Genomic DNA, 16,379 nt, shown 5'->3' on the forward strand with positions numbered 1-16,379 from the left:
TTCCTCTTAAGACATCAGAGACTCATTTTACAATACATTTAGAGAAGTAGAACTTATAATGTTGGTTATTGTCTCCTCTGTAATTCATGAAATCATTAAAAAGCTTTAGAGTATTGAAACCGCTGTATTAAACCTGATGACAGAAGTCAAGTTTTTTAACGTTAAACAGTAGAGTTAACCGGTCTGGGCCACATGCCACTGGGTTTCTTTGGCATAAGTAACATTTTCTTAAAGCAATATTCATCATAACTGATTCTACCCTAATGAGGATTCCAACCCCCTACAGTGCTGACTGCTTCACCAGAGTCAGCAGTGGGCTTAATGCAATTAAGGCTGCAGCCATCTCATAGAGCTCTTTTGACTTTGTGAGAGGCTGTTTGCCCAGCTGCTTCTTAAATGTGGACAAAGCCAGATAAGCAGAGTCTGAGCGCTAGAGGCACCTTTCACTAGAGCATATTTGACTTATTTTACTCGCCATCAACTTCATTTATGCTGTTTGAATTTAAAGTTCACTTTGAATTGAAGGTGTCAATACAATTATGACCTGTTAACATTAATAGTGATAATGATATTTGTTTATTTGAAGAAGAAAAAAAATGATGAAAAACAATCATAACACAACTGAGAATCTGTATGCAAAGTGTTGTAGCTGAAGTGACATTGGAGGGCCTTATTCAGTTTGTCTGGGTGAGTGTGTGTGGGCAAAAGAGAGAGTGTGAAAGAAATGTCGTTTTATGAAAAACAAGCATGAAGCAACATTTCGTTGGATTTGTGCATGTGCATAGGTTTGATTTTAGGGGTAGTAACATATAAACAATAGAGAAATGTAGTGCTGTTATCTGCATTGTGGTGCTGCATTGTGATTCACCAGAAACTCTGACAGAGGCTCTGTTTTTTGCCACATGACTGGCAGTGTTCCCACCTCCCTGGTAGGAATCCTTCAGCGTCACGCGTTCTCTCTTTTGGCAGCTCAACACTGCCCCCAAGTGGTAAACAACAGCCTCAACCTCACTTTGGCATTAGTTTACCAGCTCCAGATGCTTGCAATCAGTGCACCACAAGAGGACAGCATCGCAGATGTAGGTGCTATACTGGGTTCAGAAAGATGAGCAGATGACGTCAAATCACAGCAGAGCTTGGCGGTGGTCCCATTTTTTGATAAGCGGACATCAAATCAATAATATGTTCATTAGTCTTACAAGAGGAAATCTAAGAGTGATGTGCTGCTCATACAAATCAATACTGCATGTAGTTGCTCATTGTGCCAAATACCTTTCTCCATCCATGATAAGCTTTTATGTGTATCTATAGCTGCTAAAATGCCTACCTGCCAATATCTCTGGCACAAATTGCCCTCTCTATAGCCTATTAGGGTCATGTGCATTGCAATCTTTTTCTAATTGCTCAGGATTATAGACCTGTACCATCTGTTGCGGGGATAAATGACATCATTGCCAAAATGTGTTTCAACTATCAGGCTTAAAATCTTCCCTTTCCTTGCAATCAAGGTCACAGTGTGAGAATGGCGGTTTTTCCCCTCCCTGCCTTCATTACTATGTAATTAGCTGTAGTGCTATTCAATTTCCCTTATTTCAGACGTTTCAGATCAATATCATGCAGGCTGCCCGCTAAATGGCAGTGCTGCTGGGGACGGCTTTTCTGTAGCTGAATGGGAGGTATCAATCACTGGGCTAAAAGAGACGTTCAATGCTCTAGTAGCCATTGGCCACACACACCGAGGCGCAATCGTATAGGCTTTGGAGGAAAAGTGGCTGTGGAGAGATGCAGAGAGTGTGTCTTTTCCAAGAGGATATTGCGCCAGAGTGTCAGGTTTACAACATGGCCCCCACTCCTTTCTATCTACCCTGTGTTGACTACTGTGAGGTAAAGACATAAATCTGGACATTACAAAAGTGATTTCATTGCTTGCAAGGACATTGCCTAACATGTCATCTAACAGAAAAATGATCCTTTGTTTGCTTTTAGGCCTGATCCGTTCTGTGTGGAGTCTGCATACACTCCCTGTATGTTTCATTCCTCTTGTGGATTTTTTCTTCCTCATCATGCCAATCAACCCAAAGACACAAAAACGGCTATACATTTTCTCCATCTACTTACTGTATAATTGATGGACCTAGTATTTTCTTGCTGGTAGAATAGACAGCTACAGCTAATGAATGAATCATCTATATGTGTGACCAAGGTCAATAGGCCAAGTTATGAACACATCACCTCTGCAGTTCATCAGCTCATTGTTAGCTGATACAGTCCCACATGAGAGCATTTAGCAGTATCACAGCACTGGGTGAGATATGAGCCAACTCAAACGCTGGACATAGCCAGATCAATGTCCTCCCATTGAACCAAACATACATAGTGGGGGCCAGACAATCAGTGGCCCAGACTGAAATCATCTCTGAGAGTAATTAGATGTGGCATCGACTGCAAGGTCTATTCAGCGCTGGCTTTAATGACTATAATAGTCAGAGGAAACTGGATCCTGGTCACATGAAGGATAGAAGAAGTGTGTGGTGGCAGTAAAGAATCAATTTCAATATCTAGACTGAGTCTGTTTAGGGAGAGGGTGTTATTTTGTTGCGTTGCAACTGCTGTGTGTCTTCAGTTGGAAAGACTAGAGTTTGGAAATGACGGAAAAAGCAGTTGAATCAATAATTTACAATTTGCCGTGGGCTATTCAACTCTTTTGTATTAAATATGGGAAAACATTCTGCAAAACATTCAGTAATATTGCAGGTAGAGTCAAACAAATCATCTCACACCTGCATCAGTGTTGGACTTCTTAGACATTTGTTTAATTCTGAACTGAACTATTTTGAATTGTGCTTTTAATGCGGGGACATATTCAGGCTGTATAACAATCACAATGTCACTGTTGTGAAGCGAGCCTTGGCTCCAAAATTTAATCTTTTCAGGAACAGAAAAAACTAGCTTTGACTTTTACTGGACATGTGAATTTTTCAGGTTATGTTTTGAAAAGATTTCAATAATCTAAGATTTCCAAATTCAGAGAGAGTAATTCTTACAAATTATTTCCTCAAGTTAAAACATGAAAATACTAACATACTTGGCAGTAAATATCCTCTGCTCAAGTGAAAGTGGAGAAATATCTTTGTGAGCATAGTTTGAAGTTTGATTCAGAAGGTCAAAAGTAAAAACATGACCACCGATTGAAATCTCATTTAAGAAAGACAAGACAAAACCTTGCTTTTTTTTAGTATCATTCTTATTAGCCACATAAATTCTCAACCAGAACAGATATTATAGTGATGCCTGCTGCATTTAATACTGGGGAGTTGTCTGGGGACCACAATGAGTAACATGACATCTGTCTGAAAGATTCATTCACAGAATGACAACAAACATCCTTCGTCAGGCAGGGAGAGACACAAAAGGACTGGCAGCTATTTAGCTATTTATACATAAAAATAAATACCAGCAATGTGAGGAGTCTCATTCAATGACAAACCAGCAGTTAACAATATGGCACTCGAAGTCTGAATTCATCTCTCTACGGGCACAACGCAACAGAAATATTTGCTCTGTCTGGAATTTCAAGACTTCATGTTGCCTAAATAAATTATAACTTGCCGTGCAAAATTTTAAAAAAAAGTACAAAATCCTTTGCAACAGAGACATCTGGCCAAAGAATAGAGCCATGAAGGGAGAAGCATGCAGGATAAAAACAGCAAAACACAACTTGCATCAAAACAGATTCTCAGGGAAATAATATTTATACGCTGCTGTCAAATGAAAAGCCTCATTACTCATTACAGGTTTAGTATTATTCTTTATCTTATTTCATTTTTACTAACTTCAAAGCTTGTTTAAAAACCGAGAAGAGTAATCAGAGGGACATCCTCCCCGCTCTCTTGCTGTCAACATATTTATTTGGAAAGATGAGTTCTTCATCTGACAGCGGTATGTCACTGTTTCTGCTACATTCACAGTACTGCACGATAATTGATCATCTAGCTGACAGCTGAAAACAACACAACAGCAATAGCTATAGGACAGTTACTGATATTCAGGTAAACATGACAAAAATATAACATAGTTAAAAGTCCATCCTAATTATAACTGTCCACACAGTCATTTCAGCTGCTTCTTTTGTCGGCAAAATGGTTACTTTTGTCATCGTGCTTCAGATGTGCACCATAACATTAACAATACTTTATCTGACATCAAAATTGGTCCTATTATTAGTCCATTGAAATGTATTTCAAAACAAGAAGACTTAGGCTTAGTCTGGGTGGCAGGTTTACATTCTTGGCAATAACAGCACCTCTTTTGTGTTTTACAGGAAAAAGTAGACAGCCATTCCAATTTGCAGCTCAAATTCACAGACTTTAACATTCCAACAAGAAAATACAATTTTGAGGATTTTTTATTTTTTTTTAATATATAATCAGTTTTAAAGTAACACTCTTGGCTGACATCAACAATCAAAATGCAGAATTTTTACATAGAAATAATACAAAGCCTTTCCATTCACATTGGTCATCACATTCATGTGAGTTAGCTGGAGTGGAGTTGCTGTTGCATTATGTGTCCGCTGTGTGGCAGCATGTAGGTATCCTGGCTTGTGTTCAGTGCAATTTCTCCTCAGTGTTGAGGGCTGTAAAACTGACATACTGTTGCACATTCCGACAGTCAGCTGTTTTGGCTTCTTGCACGGCAACCGGAGGAGGGATTCTAAAACAGAGAGCTGGAGATTGTCACTGGCCTGTTCATCAAAATTACACTTCAGGTTAGGGCTTCTGCAAAGATTGGTATACACTGACCGATACATCCAGTAGTACAGGTTTACATGCGGAAGGAAAATATCCACATGAAAACACATAAGCACTGTGGTGAAAGTGTATAATGGTGTGTCCCTTGTGTGGCTAAATCACCAACTGAGCAAACAACCCAGGGACCTCAAACCTCCATGGGACCCGAAAGCTCCACATTCAATGTTTCTCAGTTGGTGTAATCTGACTAAGAATAAATTCTTTTGGGAATATGCATTAATATTTTAATTGCTAATTAATTATAATATCAGCTGAAATGATAAAAGGCCTTGTGGTGGCAATTATTATTTTATAGAGGAGGCATGTGTCAACATTTACTTAGTTTGTTATAAATTAAACTTCCCAAAGGTTTATACAGTGTACATCTAGTACATCACAATTGGCAACTATTTTGATGATCGTTTAAGTCATTTTTCATGGTTCGCTTCCTTTTAAGTATTATTTTAAATATGTATTTGTAATCATTCTGAGGTTTGGACTGACAAAACAATCATTGTTAATGTGTCACTTTGAGCTCTGGTAACTGTGACAACATGTCTCAGTATTTTTAGTATTTCTACAATCGATTAATGGAGAAAATAATCAGCAGATTAATCCATAATAAAAAAAATTATATATTGCAATGTGGTACATAATATTTCAACCTCGACCAAGTACGACAATAAAATCCTAGCTGAGTAATAATAATCCAATGATATAATATATAATGGTAGTCACAGGACATTTTTCTTTATTTTACTTTTACTTTTAAGACTTTTAAGTACATTTTCCTGATTATACTTACATACTGTTACTTAAGTAACATTTTCAATACAGTACATTTACTTGTAACAGAGTATTTTTACAGTGAGGTATTTACTTAAGAAAAGGATCTGGATACTTTATCCACCACTGAACTCGGCAAATCAGTGCTTCTCAACATTGAGGTCAGGACCTCACATGGTCAAATCAGATGACAGGAAAAGAAGGACATTTCTCCTGGGCAAAATTAGGTTTGATTATTCCTCTCCCCTGCTATTTTTCTTGTAATTAGTCAAATAAAATAATTAGTTTTACCTCTGCAGCCCAGTAAAATGTATTCAAATCAAACAATCTGAGAAGAGAAAATTGTTCTTTGATTGAACTGCTACGGTTCATATTAATTTGCAAGGAGGCATTGCTGTGTTTTAAAGGGTCACAAGACAAAAAAGTTGGTAGATGATATGACAACATATTTCCTTTGCAGCTATACTTCATTGATCTCTTTATGTGGATAGTTCAGTTTTAAAGGAATAGATCTAGCATAGCATGAAGACAGGAAACAACTCACCTGGCTCTGTCCAAAGGTAACAAAATCTGCTTAGCAGCACCTATAAGGCTCACTAATTATATGCTTAATTACTTACAGGAAATAGTCCTGATCACAACAACCTGTAAACCCACAACATTTTTACACTTTGGTTAAAATAAAATAAATATATATATATATATGTGTGTCTGTATATATCATTAATGATTAAATGAAAGATTAAAAAAATATCAAACAAACAAGACATAGCAGGTTAATTATTAAAGAGCTTAAAGGTGCGTGTAGGCAGATTTTGTTACCTTTGGAAAGAGCCAGGCAGGCTGTCCCCTCCCCAGTTCCCAGTTTTTATGCTCAGGTAAGGAAACCAGCCGCTGGCTTTTCCCCAAAATGTTGATCTATTCCTTTAACGCTCAACAATCAAAAAGGCAGACACTCAACAACTCGACTGATCTGTTTGTTGCCTCTCTTCAAGATATGCATCTTTAAGGTTAATGTAATGCTGACTCTCTGATAAATGCATACAATACACACTATCGTATGAGTGGACCCTCCTGGTGCTGTAATGTGTCTGGCAAAATGATGTGTACAGCAGCAACAGTAGCTTTAAGAGAGGAGACTGCATCACAGACACAAGTCATGCAGCATCACGATTATAATTAAGGGAGGAAACTATAATAAAAATGTATAATCCACATCTAAGTGTTTCATGCAACAGGAGGATTTCTATTTATCAGCCAAAGTGAACATCTCTCTCACCTGGTTATAGGTGGACATCAAACACTCCTTCCTCCACTGTCTCTATATCCTCTTCAGCAATTACTGAAAGAAACAGAGAAGTTGAGAGTAAAGACATGAGGAATAAAAAGACAGCCTTTCATAAGCAGTTGCCTTCATCTGTTTGCCATGCCAATCCATTTGCCTTGCATCACCGTCTCGCTCACTGATCAGGCAGGTTCACGCTGACATAAACTGAGCCAGGCAGGGCATCAATTTCTCAAATGTCTGATGTATCTGTGATTTGCTGGCCCTGCTGTGCTGGGCCAATCACATTTCCATTGCAAATTACATTCTATTGTTTGAGAATATCTTCCAAATGTCAGTGCTCCATATGCCTGGAGGAAGACAAAAGCACCCTTCAAAAAGTGGAGATGGTGCAGTGTTGACATGAAGTGCTGAAACATGTGGTAAGTCTTCCTGGGAGGACGACTGCATTAGACCTTGTTTTGGGGGGAAAAATTATATTGTCTGCGAATGTTTTTACACATTTTAGGACTGGGAGGGTGTTTTTTAAAGTCAAGAAAGCTACTGAAACAATTTCATGTTGGATGTATGTCATTTGAAAAAGAGAGAAACTTCACACATTTAATCAGTCTTTAAGTTTAAGTGTGAGATGTTGATGACTGTAAAAACAGTCTTCCAGTGTCAAAGTCTGCACATACACCATTCTGCACAGTGAAAGTCAAACACCCACGGGACATAACAATAAGCAAAACACATTTTTTAACGGAAACACTCTTGATTTAACAACCAAGCACCAGTCACCTGTGTTCTGCAGGCTGGGTGGGGTGTTGGCAGGTGGAGGGAAGCTGTAAGATCTGGCCTGGAGAGCCGGCGGCGTCTCGTGGCTGATGCTTTTGGTCCTCTTCCGGCACTCAACAGCCAGGCGGCTTCGGCAGGCCTTGTGGCAGTTCACCCCGCAGGCTGCCGCCGGAGAGTTCACGTGGAGGGAGAAGGAAGGCGGGAATGAGAGGCGACGGGAGAGGAGAAGAGGACGGGGACGTCGGAGGAGAGGGAGGGAGAGTCGCCGAGAGAGGAAGCAAGATGGGGAGAAGAGAGGGGAAGGCAGGGAGCGAGGGGAAGAGAGAGGGAGAGGGTCAGACAGAGGGACGGGCGCAAACAGAAACATCGGGGCAGACGATAGAGCTATTGATGACAGGAAAGAGCTTCTACATTCCATGCAGACGCACGAACACTGGCACACACACCTAGTGAGGCCGACTGTGCCCGGCAGCAACTCTGTGAACCAGGGGGAGTCTAAGAGGAGAGGAGCGATGGGTCGTCGAACAAGGCATCACCAAAACATGTGAGAGTCGAAAGAACCTCAACACAGACACACACACACTCTCACACACACGGCTGTCACAGTGAACAAAATGAATGCTCAAGATGCTCCCCAATATTTACGTTTTAACGCTTTCACCAAGGCTGTTTTGCACATTAAAATTCCATGTCTTCACTACCTCTTGATAGAATAATAGGCCAGCTTAAAAAAAATCAGCAAGTGTATTACGCTCTTCCCCTTTGGTCAAGTGCCTAACTTCATTCATAACGAGCTGTCTAATGTGAACGGCTGAAGTAGAGGTAATTAAATGTTATTAAAAAATGCTTTTAACTGTTTAGTTTCACTGTACTTTTTTTCTCTTTGTTTGTTGCTCTGACTTTGCTGTGTGACTATTACCTTGGCTGCCACCCACCCAGAGGCACACATGGGAGAAGTTTCGGTGCCTAAGCCTGACCAAGCAGAAAGACTTCCTGGCAGAAAACCCTGAGAGCAAACACATAAACACACTCCGCTCCTGCACTGCGGAGGGCGATTCATTTCAATTATGTCCCTGCCGTTCTCTCTACCTCCCTGAGTATGGGCTAACAATGGTAATGGGGACGAATGGCTGTGGGGCTCTCTCATTGACTTCCTCTGGTCTCATTAATGCACTAGAACAAGCCAATACACTCACACCCTCCCCGTCTGTCTCTGCGACATACACTCCTCCAGAGAGGAGAGGAGATGGGAGAGTGTAGTTGGGGGTATGAGTGGGATTTTTATGTATGTCCAGTGTGTTGTGTTTGCTCTCTTTTCACCCCCCTTGATGGTTTTGACTCATTTTGTGTCATCAGCAGGTGACTGTGTTACCTTCCAAGCACCAGAGAAACCAAAATTAAAGAGAATTGAAGAGAGACAATCACCATTGTTGTTACACACTATTAAAGTCGAACACGTTTTGGTGATTCTTCTCCTAAACACAGGGTGAGGGGGCTGTGAACACTGCTCGCAACAGACCACAAGACCTCAAAGGCCCCAAGGAGCATTAATTACTCTAGTTGCTATGCAACTCAAATGTTTGATGATAACTTGCAAGCTATTTAATAACCATTAGTTAGCCATCCTGAGATGAACCTGAATGAATGAGGTAGCATTCAATGTTGAGAACAAGAATGAACAAAAGATAGTTGTTAAGAAAAGAACGAGGGACAAGTGAATCCATTAAATCCTCTGACACACAAGGACTCTTTATACACGCATGCAGATACAGTTAATCAGGTTATTATTGCGCTGACATAATACTTAACTTACTCCAAAAAAATGATAAACCACTGCTTGTGCAAGAAAATAAGTGAACAAAATGTTCAGGGGCACACACGCAGACAGCCTTGTGTTGTAAACAGCAATGGAATCTAATTTGTTGGGCAATTAAAAAAGCAATGAAATCCTTGTCTGTGATATACCTGCCCACTCTAAGTACTCTAACCCATTCATAAGGCTCAGCTGTTCAATCATCAATCAGTTCTCAGAAGACTCCAGCAGATGGAACCTTGCATGATTTGCATTTTAGATTTGGCATCATTTCCAGAGTTTCATCCTGACATCTGGACGTAAACATATGTAGTGTAAATTATTTAGTGCACTGAATGTCTGCAGATTATCACTACTTAATTTTTAGCATCAGCACAGACCACCAGCGGCACACGCAAAGAGGGAAAAGAAGCAGGCCGGGTGTGTGTTTTTGAAGATAATGTCCATGAGGATGAGAGGACAGGTGCTCGTGTGTATGTACATTTGTGAAATGAACCAGCTTCTTCAAACACTGGTCTACCAAGACCCTTAAAATGGCAAACAATTGTGCATTGTGTGTAATGTGGGAGCTTATCCGGCTGTTCGTGAGCAGAGCTTTGTGCGTGGACATCCATTAAAAGAGTGTGATATATTTGCAATGGTTTCTGTGTTGATGACATTTACTCAGCACTTCAACTCTGTGGATGTTTATCTACAGAGGGTGTGTGTGTGTGTGTGTGTGTGTGTGTGTGTGTGTGTGAAAGCTGGGAATCGATCAAGATAGGCATCAAAAAGAATAGCTAATTCTTTAAAGGCTTTACCCTTCTGGGGTACACACAGATCTGAGCAGCAGACATAGAGTCAAAATGAATTGCTCTCTTACCTTTACACTTGTAGCCTTGCTTGTAGAAGCCCCATATCTGCAAAGCCAGAGAGAAATAAAGAGATACGCAGGGTTTGGGCAAATTAATTAGTATGTTTTTTATTTCTATGACCACACAGCAATTACAGGGAGGTTTAAGCTGACAGGTTTTTTAATGAACAAAGACTTTTGTCAATACAATGATTACATCTTTAGCAACTGCACTTTCAAAAATCTAAATATTTTGTAGTTGTACGCATGTTTTGTAAGGTTATTTAAAATCTGTTATGTTTTAACACAGTCATAAGGTATGGAAACTTGAATAACTGAGTAATATGAATTAAATATATATAACAAAGCTTTCAGATCATAAAGTGATCTTTCCTTTTGGTTGCCTGTTATACGTTTCTCGTAATAAGGGCTTTTGACCAAATTGATCATCAATATGCCACCACCCCCCTCACCTGGAATATATACGCTTCTCCAGTCTCGCTGTGTAATATCTGAACATGGCGACTTTTAGCTCATCAGCTTACATCCCTGGTTAAATCTGCACTTCATGATATGACAATGGATCCGATCCAGATTAATAAAATCCTTCAAACATTTTGTTCCAATTTATATTCATCTGAATCATCAAAAGAGTGTGCAAGATTTTGACAGATCCACCAATATCAATATAATATAATTAGCCCCTCAGAGAACCACTGCATTAAGTGGAATTTTATAGGTACGGATCTCAACTTATCGCAAGGTTCAGACTTTTATATTATATGGAATAGCCATATTTGGTGTTTCAGAATACGTCTTTCTAGAAACAAAGACATTATTGCAATACTCTGGTTTAATAATAATTGTCATTATAATGAGGGTCATTCTTTTTTTAATATTATTTACTGATATGTATTGTATAAGAAAACAAAAAATCATTCATGATATGACAGGATGTGGTGATATGTTGTTATAACAAGATGTTTCCTGTTCAAATGGAACAATTTGTATATTCTCATAAAAGGAAAAACATGCAACTACAGTATCAAAAATATCTTGTTGTAGGGATCTTGTTCTCGTTCTCAAAATGACAAACTGGGCAAATATTGTTTTTGTCATGGTGATAGTTATATGGTACAATACTTTTGCACTGGTATTTTTATTCTTTTACCTTCCTTGTAGACAAGTAAGAACCACCAAAAACATGTACGGCAAGTCATTCCTATATTAGAGTACTTAGCCACCTTTGTCTCTTTCATTTGTTAAATTTTGTACCCAGCTGCTCTCTGTGACACGACAATTTTCTATACTGATGACAACTAACATTCTAACTAACATTTGCACGCCATTTAGTAATGTAAATGCAACACAACCGGCATGTTAAAGTTCTGACACACTAGCTTCAAGGACTATAGTGGTTTTCATGGTTAAGTCTGTTAACTACTTCCCTGTAGTTAACAGACATTTCCTACATAATTGCCAACTATTAAGAATGCCATAAAATGTATTAATGAATGATTAATTAGTGAAAGCTAATATGCAGTGTAATGTGGTGAACTGGGACTGTTTTGAAAGTTGTATGTTCAGGGTCCTTCCAATTCCAGTCTTCACTGCTCAGACGGAACTTTTTACAACCTACATGGCCCTTTTTTTGTCAGCTACACAATGCAACACTTCACAAGTGTAATACCAAACAACACTGACTTATGTATTAGTTATATCAAGTATGTTTCAAAAAGAATGGAAACCAATATCTGCCTGAGAGGTACGTTATTAATCTAAAAACTTGTGCTTTGGAAAATGGTTAGCAGTAAAGTATACACAGTTAGCACTTAATGGGCTAAAACATGTTAAAACGCCCCCATAGTTCACATCATGATATCCCCCATTGATGCTGAGGTACAGAGTGAAGGCTGGAAAAAAGCGAATGAAGAAAGGGGCACAATAGAACAGAGAAAGATGTAGGGTGAGAGAGAGAGAGAGAGGGAAAGAAAGGGGGAGAGAGAGGAGGTTGGTGGGACAGAGGGGGGTGGAGGGGGGCCCGAGATCAAGCGGGACGCAGGGAGTGCACAGACAGTAGGGGGAACAATGACATGAAAGAGCCGAGCTGGAGATCACACACTGCACTGGCACATCTGAGGAGGCACAAAATATCCTGACCTCTTCGCACACACACACTGACACACACACACACACACACAAACCTACATGCAAGCATGCAAACGCATACACTTGTAGATGCACATATATACACAAAGACACACACACACACATACACACACAAAGTGGGAAAGCGTGCGCACAGCCAGAGGCTCTACAACAAAGAGAAGTCAGGTACGAGCAGAACATCTAAACACAACTATCATCACAGCTCTGCCTACACTGACTGACCTTTACTGCCTCAGTAGACTGAAAAACACAATGCACTACAAACAATAGTTGCAAACACAATGACTTGCTCCATTTCTTTGATTATTTACTGGAAGCTTTTTATTATTGTTATTATGAATTTTATTGAAATGGAAATGTGCTATTTTACATTTGATTTAAACATTTAATATTAAAGATACACTCTGTGAGATGTTCATGTTTATGTTCACCGATGTCAACCTTATTTGAATACCAGCTTTTATATCTGCATATTGTGTGTGACAGCATTAAACTTGAGCTAAAACATCAGGCACTATTAATGCATTAAAAATTAAATTATACTTCCAAGCAGAATGTGTTTAATTATAGTTTCATTACTGTAGGTACATTCATGTGTGAAAGAAAATTCTTTTTAAATTGTGTTGGAAGTCAATCTTCAATAAATATTGTATCTGTTGCTGTTCAAGATACAAAAAGTGTTTCCAAACCAAATGCCTTCTATCTTTACCTACCAGACTGTGTTGACAATCACCTCATTCTGTTTCTGCTTTCTTAAATACTACGGCACGTTCAGGCAGATAAGCAGGCAATGCTTTTATTACACACAGATTTGCTAAATCCACATGGACATTTTTGACAGTCAGCTACCACCCTTTTGTATAGTGATGTAAAATGAGTGAACAGGAAGGGTTTGGTAGATTTCTCAGGACACTTTGACATATCAACCATTAACGGTACTGGAAAAAACTAAATGTGCATAGTTTCTTTCATTGAGAGAGCATATCTTTTCTTTTATGGCATTCATGGGTGATCATAATTACTTGTGTTTTTGTGCCTTCTTTCAGGCCTGTTAGTGTAATGATTTCTAAGTAAATATAAGTTAAAAAAAATAATGTTTATCGTCTGGAAAAGGGGGGAGACAACTAGCCTGGTTCTGAACAAAGATCAATTAAATATACCCACCCGCACACATCTCACTAATTAACATATTATATCTTTTCGAGTCTTGTCCTCAGCATGAGGTTGCTGAGCAACCAGCAGAGACTTCACCTGGCCAAGACATACTCCATAACCTCCGGTAAAACTACAGGTTCTCGTTTCTACTTTTAGGGTTTGTACAAGATATAACGTGTTAATTAGTTACCTTTAGAGGTGCAGGTAGGCAATTCCAGGCTTGCTGTCTCCCCCCAGTCTTTATGCTAAGGTAATGGTCTGACTGTAGCTTCATCTAATTAGCAGATATGAGAGTTTTATCAATCTTCTCATCTAAATCTCAGCAAGAAAGCAAGTGTGTTCCATTATCTATTCTGTTAACCTCTGCAACGTGCAAACACATAGAAAAAACTATAAGAACAATAAATGTGCCTTATTGTGTTGCTTTATTATAGGACAAAATGCTTAGAAAGAACCCAGTAAGAACATTTTTCAAACACTATCACATTGTAGTGTGTGAAGTGTATGATAGTGAACACAGTAAAAGACAAAACAAGAGGTTTGTGATGACTGATTCTTGCTGTTCTTGTTTTGATTCTATGAAGCTGAACTGTCAAAAGCCCAGAGATGTCGTGTTACGTCAAGCAGGGAGCAAGTAAAGCAGGGATTCACTCTGAGATGAGGCTTATGCCGAGATAAGGCAGGCAAGAGTCAAAAACACCAAAAGACAGTCCAAACTCATGGGAAACAGATCCAAAAGGCACATTAAACATCCAAATACCAGAAATATAAAGTGAATACACAATCAAGTACATCAGAGAGAGGGAGACGCTTGGCAAGACACAGCGACAAAACAACACTAGACAAAGGGAATACACAGACTTAAATACCCAAGAATGGTGGGGACAGGTGGGACAGGTAAAAACTAATCAGGGAGGAGGAAACACTCACACCTGCAGGAGGTGAAGTGACAAAAGGAAAGAAAAGCAACAAAGTAAAACAGGAAACAAAGGAAAAACCTAATCAAATACAGAGAACGAATAACCACAAAGACAGGAAGTTAAATACACCAAAATATGAGAGGAAGGGGAATGAATGAATAAATAACACAAGGAAAAACATTCAGGGGCAAGTATCCAGAAAGCAAGAGAATCGGGCAGGCGACAAGAGTCCCAGTCCTCTGGAGGCTGGCGGCGGCGGAGGAAATCCTCTGGAGGCTGGAGGCAAAGGTGGAAACCCAGCGAGGGCATAAGCCCGCGTAGGCTCGCAGCAAAGACGGTTCCACCTTTGTTGCTGCAGCTCAGTAAAGTCAGAAAGTCACGGTTCTGTTCAAGGTTTCTACCTCCTAAAAGTGAGTTTTTTTCCTGCCTGTGTTGCTTGCTCATGGTTGTAATTGTTGGGTCTCTGTTAATAATATCACAGGTGAGTAAGAGTAGCGTCTAGACCTACTCTATATGAAAAGTGCAGTGAGATAACATTTGTTTTAATTGGTGCTCTGTATATAACATTTAATTAAATTGAAGTTGCTGTAGCTCAGCAGGTGTAGACTGGGCCACCAATGGGGAACCAGGAGCTGGTGTCAGCTGGGCCACTGCTGGAGAACCAGGCAGGACCGGTGGTACCTCTGTGGTACCAAATAACAGTCTGTGGGGTGCTAGCCAGCTGAATGTCAGTGGAGCTGGACAGGTCATTCTATGGGAAGCTGGACAACAAAGTCTCTGGATTGCTGATCACCTGAGTCTCAGAGAGATAGCTAGATGCATGAATCACTGTGGAACTGGTCAACAAAATGTCTCTGATGCCACATCAGCTCAGTCTCTGTGGAGCTGGGCTTCCATCCTGAGGGTTTCTCTTAAGGTGGCTCCAGGACAAGATCTGGCTGGAACCAGGATGTACAGGACTAGGTGACAGGCTCTCTGGCTGGAAGATAGCAGTATGGGTGCTCTCTGGCTAGGTGATGTAAAACACAAAAAAGACCAGGAGTCTCTAACCAAGTTAGGAACGGGGACTGACTCAGGGGCAGGAACTGGCAGAAGGTTAGCTGTCCATGGGGACTACTAAGGGGACAACTAAGGACAAGATTGCTGTAGATTCACAACCCCAAGATGTATCGCAGCGTTCTAGGATGTATCCAGACAATCACTTTTGAGTTCAGCAAGGACTGCTAAATGCTTAGCTATGAAAATCCAAAAGTCCAGGTTTTGCCAAAATATTTCTCTCCATCAGGAAATACAATAGTGTGCATTTTTTAATGACCTTGTCTGCAATCTCTCACCTCTATAAGTTCCTCCAGTAAACAACTGATTGATTGTCCACTGGATCCATAACTTGGTGTGTTCGTTCTGTCATGTTACATCTAGCAGGGAGCAGGTAAAGCAGCTTGCACTGAGATGAGGCAGGCAAGAGTCAAAAACACCAGAGGATGGTCCAAAAATGGACAGGTGAGAATGGACAGGTAAAACTTTTCGGGGAGGAGCAAACCATCACACAGGTGAGAGGCGAGGAAAGTAACGATCAACCTAACCAAATACAGAGAACGAATCACTAGAAAGATGGAAGGAAGTTAAATACAACAAAACAAGAAAGGAAGGGGAGTAAAATAATAAATGATACAAGGAAAAACATAATAGAGAGAACAGTGAAAAACACAGAGACGTGAAGTACACAAAGACACGTGGGGATGACTCAACAAACTAAAACAGGAAATGCAAAACACCAAAACCATAACAGAACAGACTGGTGCATCACCCTCTGCAATCTCTCATATAAAAGTTTGTTATAAAGGTTTCTCTG

At 39.8% G+C, this 16,379-nt stretch overlaps 1 protein-coding gene across 4 annotated transcripts in view; it reads right to left on the reverse strand.

Annotated features, from left to right (window-relative positions):
- Positions 1-3,222: 3,222 nt before the first annotated feature.
- LOC119912454 (RAS guanyl-releasing protein 2-like) overlaps positions 3,223-16,379 on the reverse strand; it is a 40,357-nt gene continuing 27,200 nt past the window's right edge. For all 4 annotated transcript variants that reach the window (XM_038731656.1, XM_038731657.1, XM_038731658.1 and 1 more), the window contains 4 exons: positions 10,314-10,350; positions 7,642-7,800; positions 6,856-6,918; positions 3,223-4,713 (listed from right to left, as the gene is read on the reverse strand). In XM_038731656.1, the coding sequence (XP_038587584.1) occupies positions 6,860-6,918; positions 7,642-7,800; positions 10,314-10,350 (255 nt within the window). In that variant the 3' untranslated portion in view covers positions 3,223-4,713; positions 6,856-6,859. The remainder of the gene's footprint in view (positions 4,714-6,855; positions 6,919-7,641; positions 7,801-10,313; positions 10,351-16,379) is intronic.

This window comes from Micropterus salmoides, unplaced genomic scaffold, assembly GCF_014851395.1.
Source record: "Micropterus salmoides isolate LMB-PRFRI ecotype aquatic unplaced genomic scaffold, ASM1485139v1 Ms_hic_scaffold_2, whole genome shotgun sequence".
Lineage (NCBI taxonomy): Eukaryota > Metazoa > Chordata > Actinopteri > Centrarchiformes > Centrarchidae > Micropterus > Micropterus salmoides.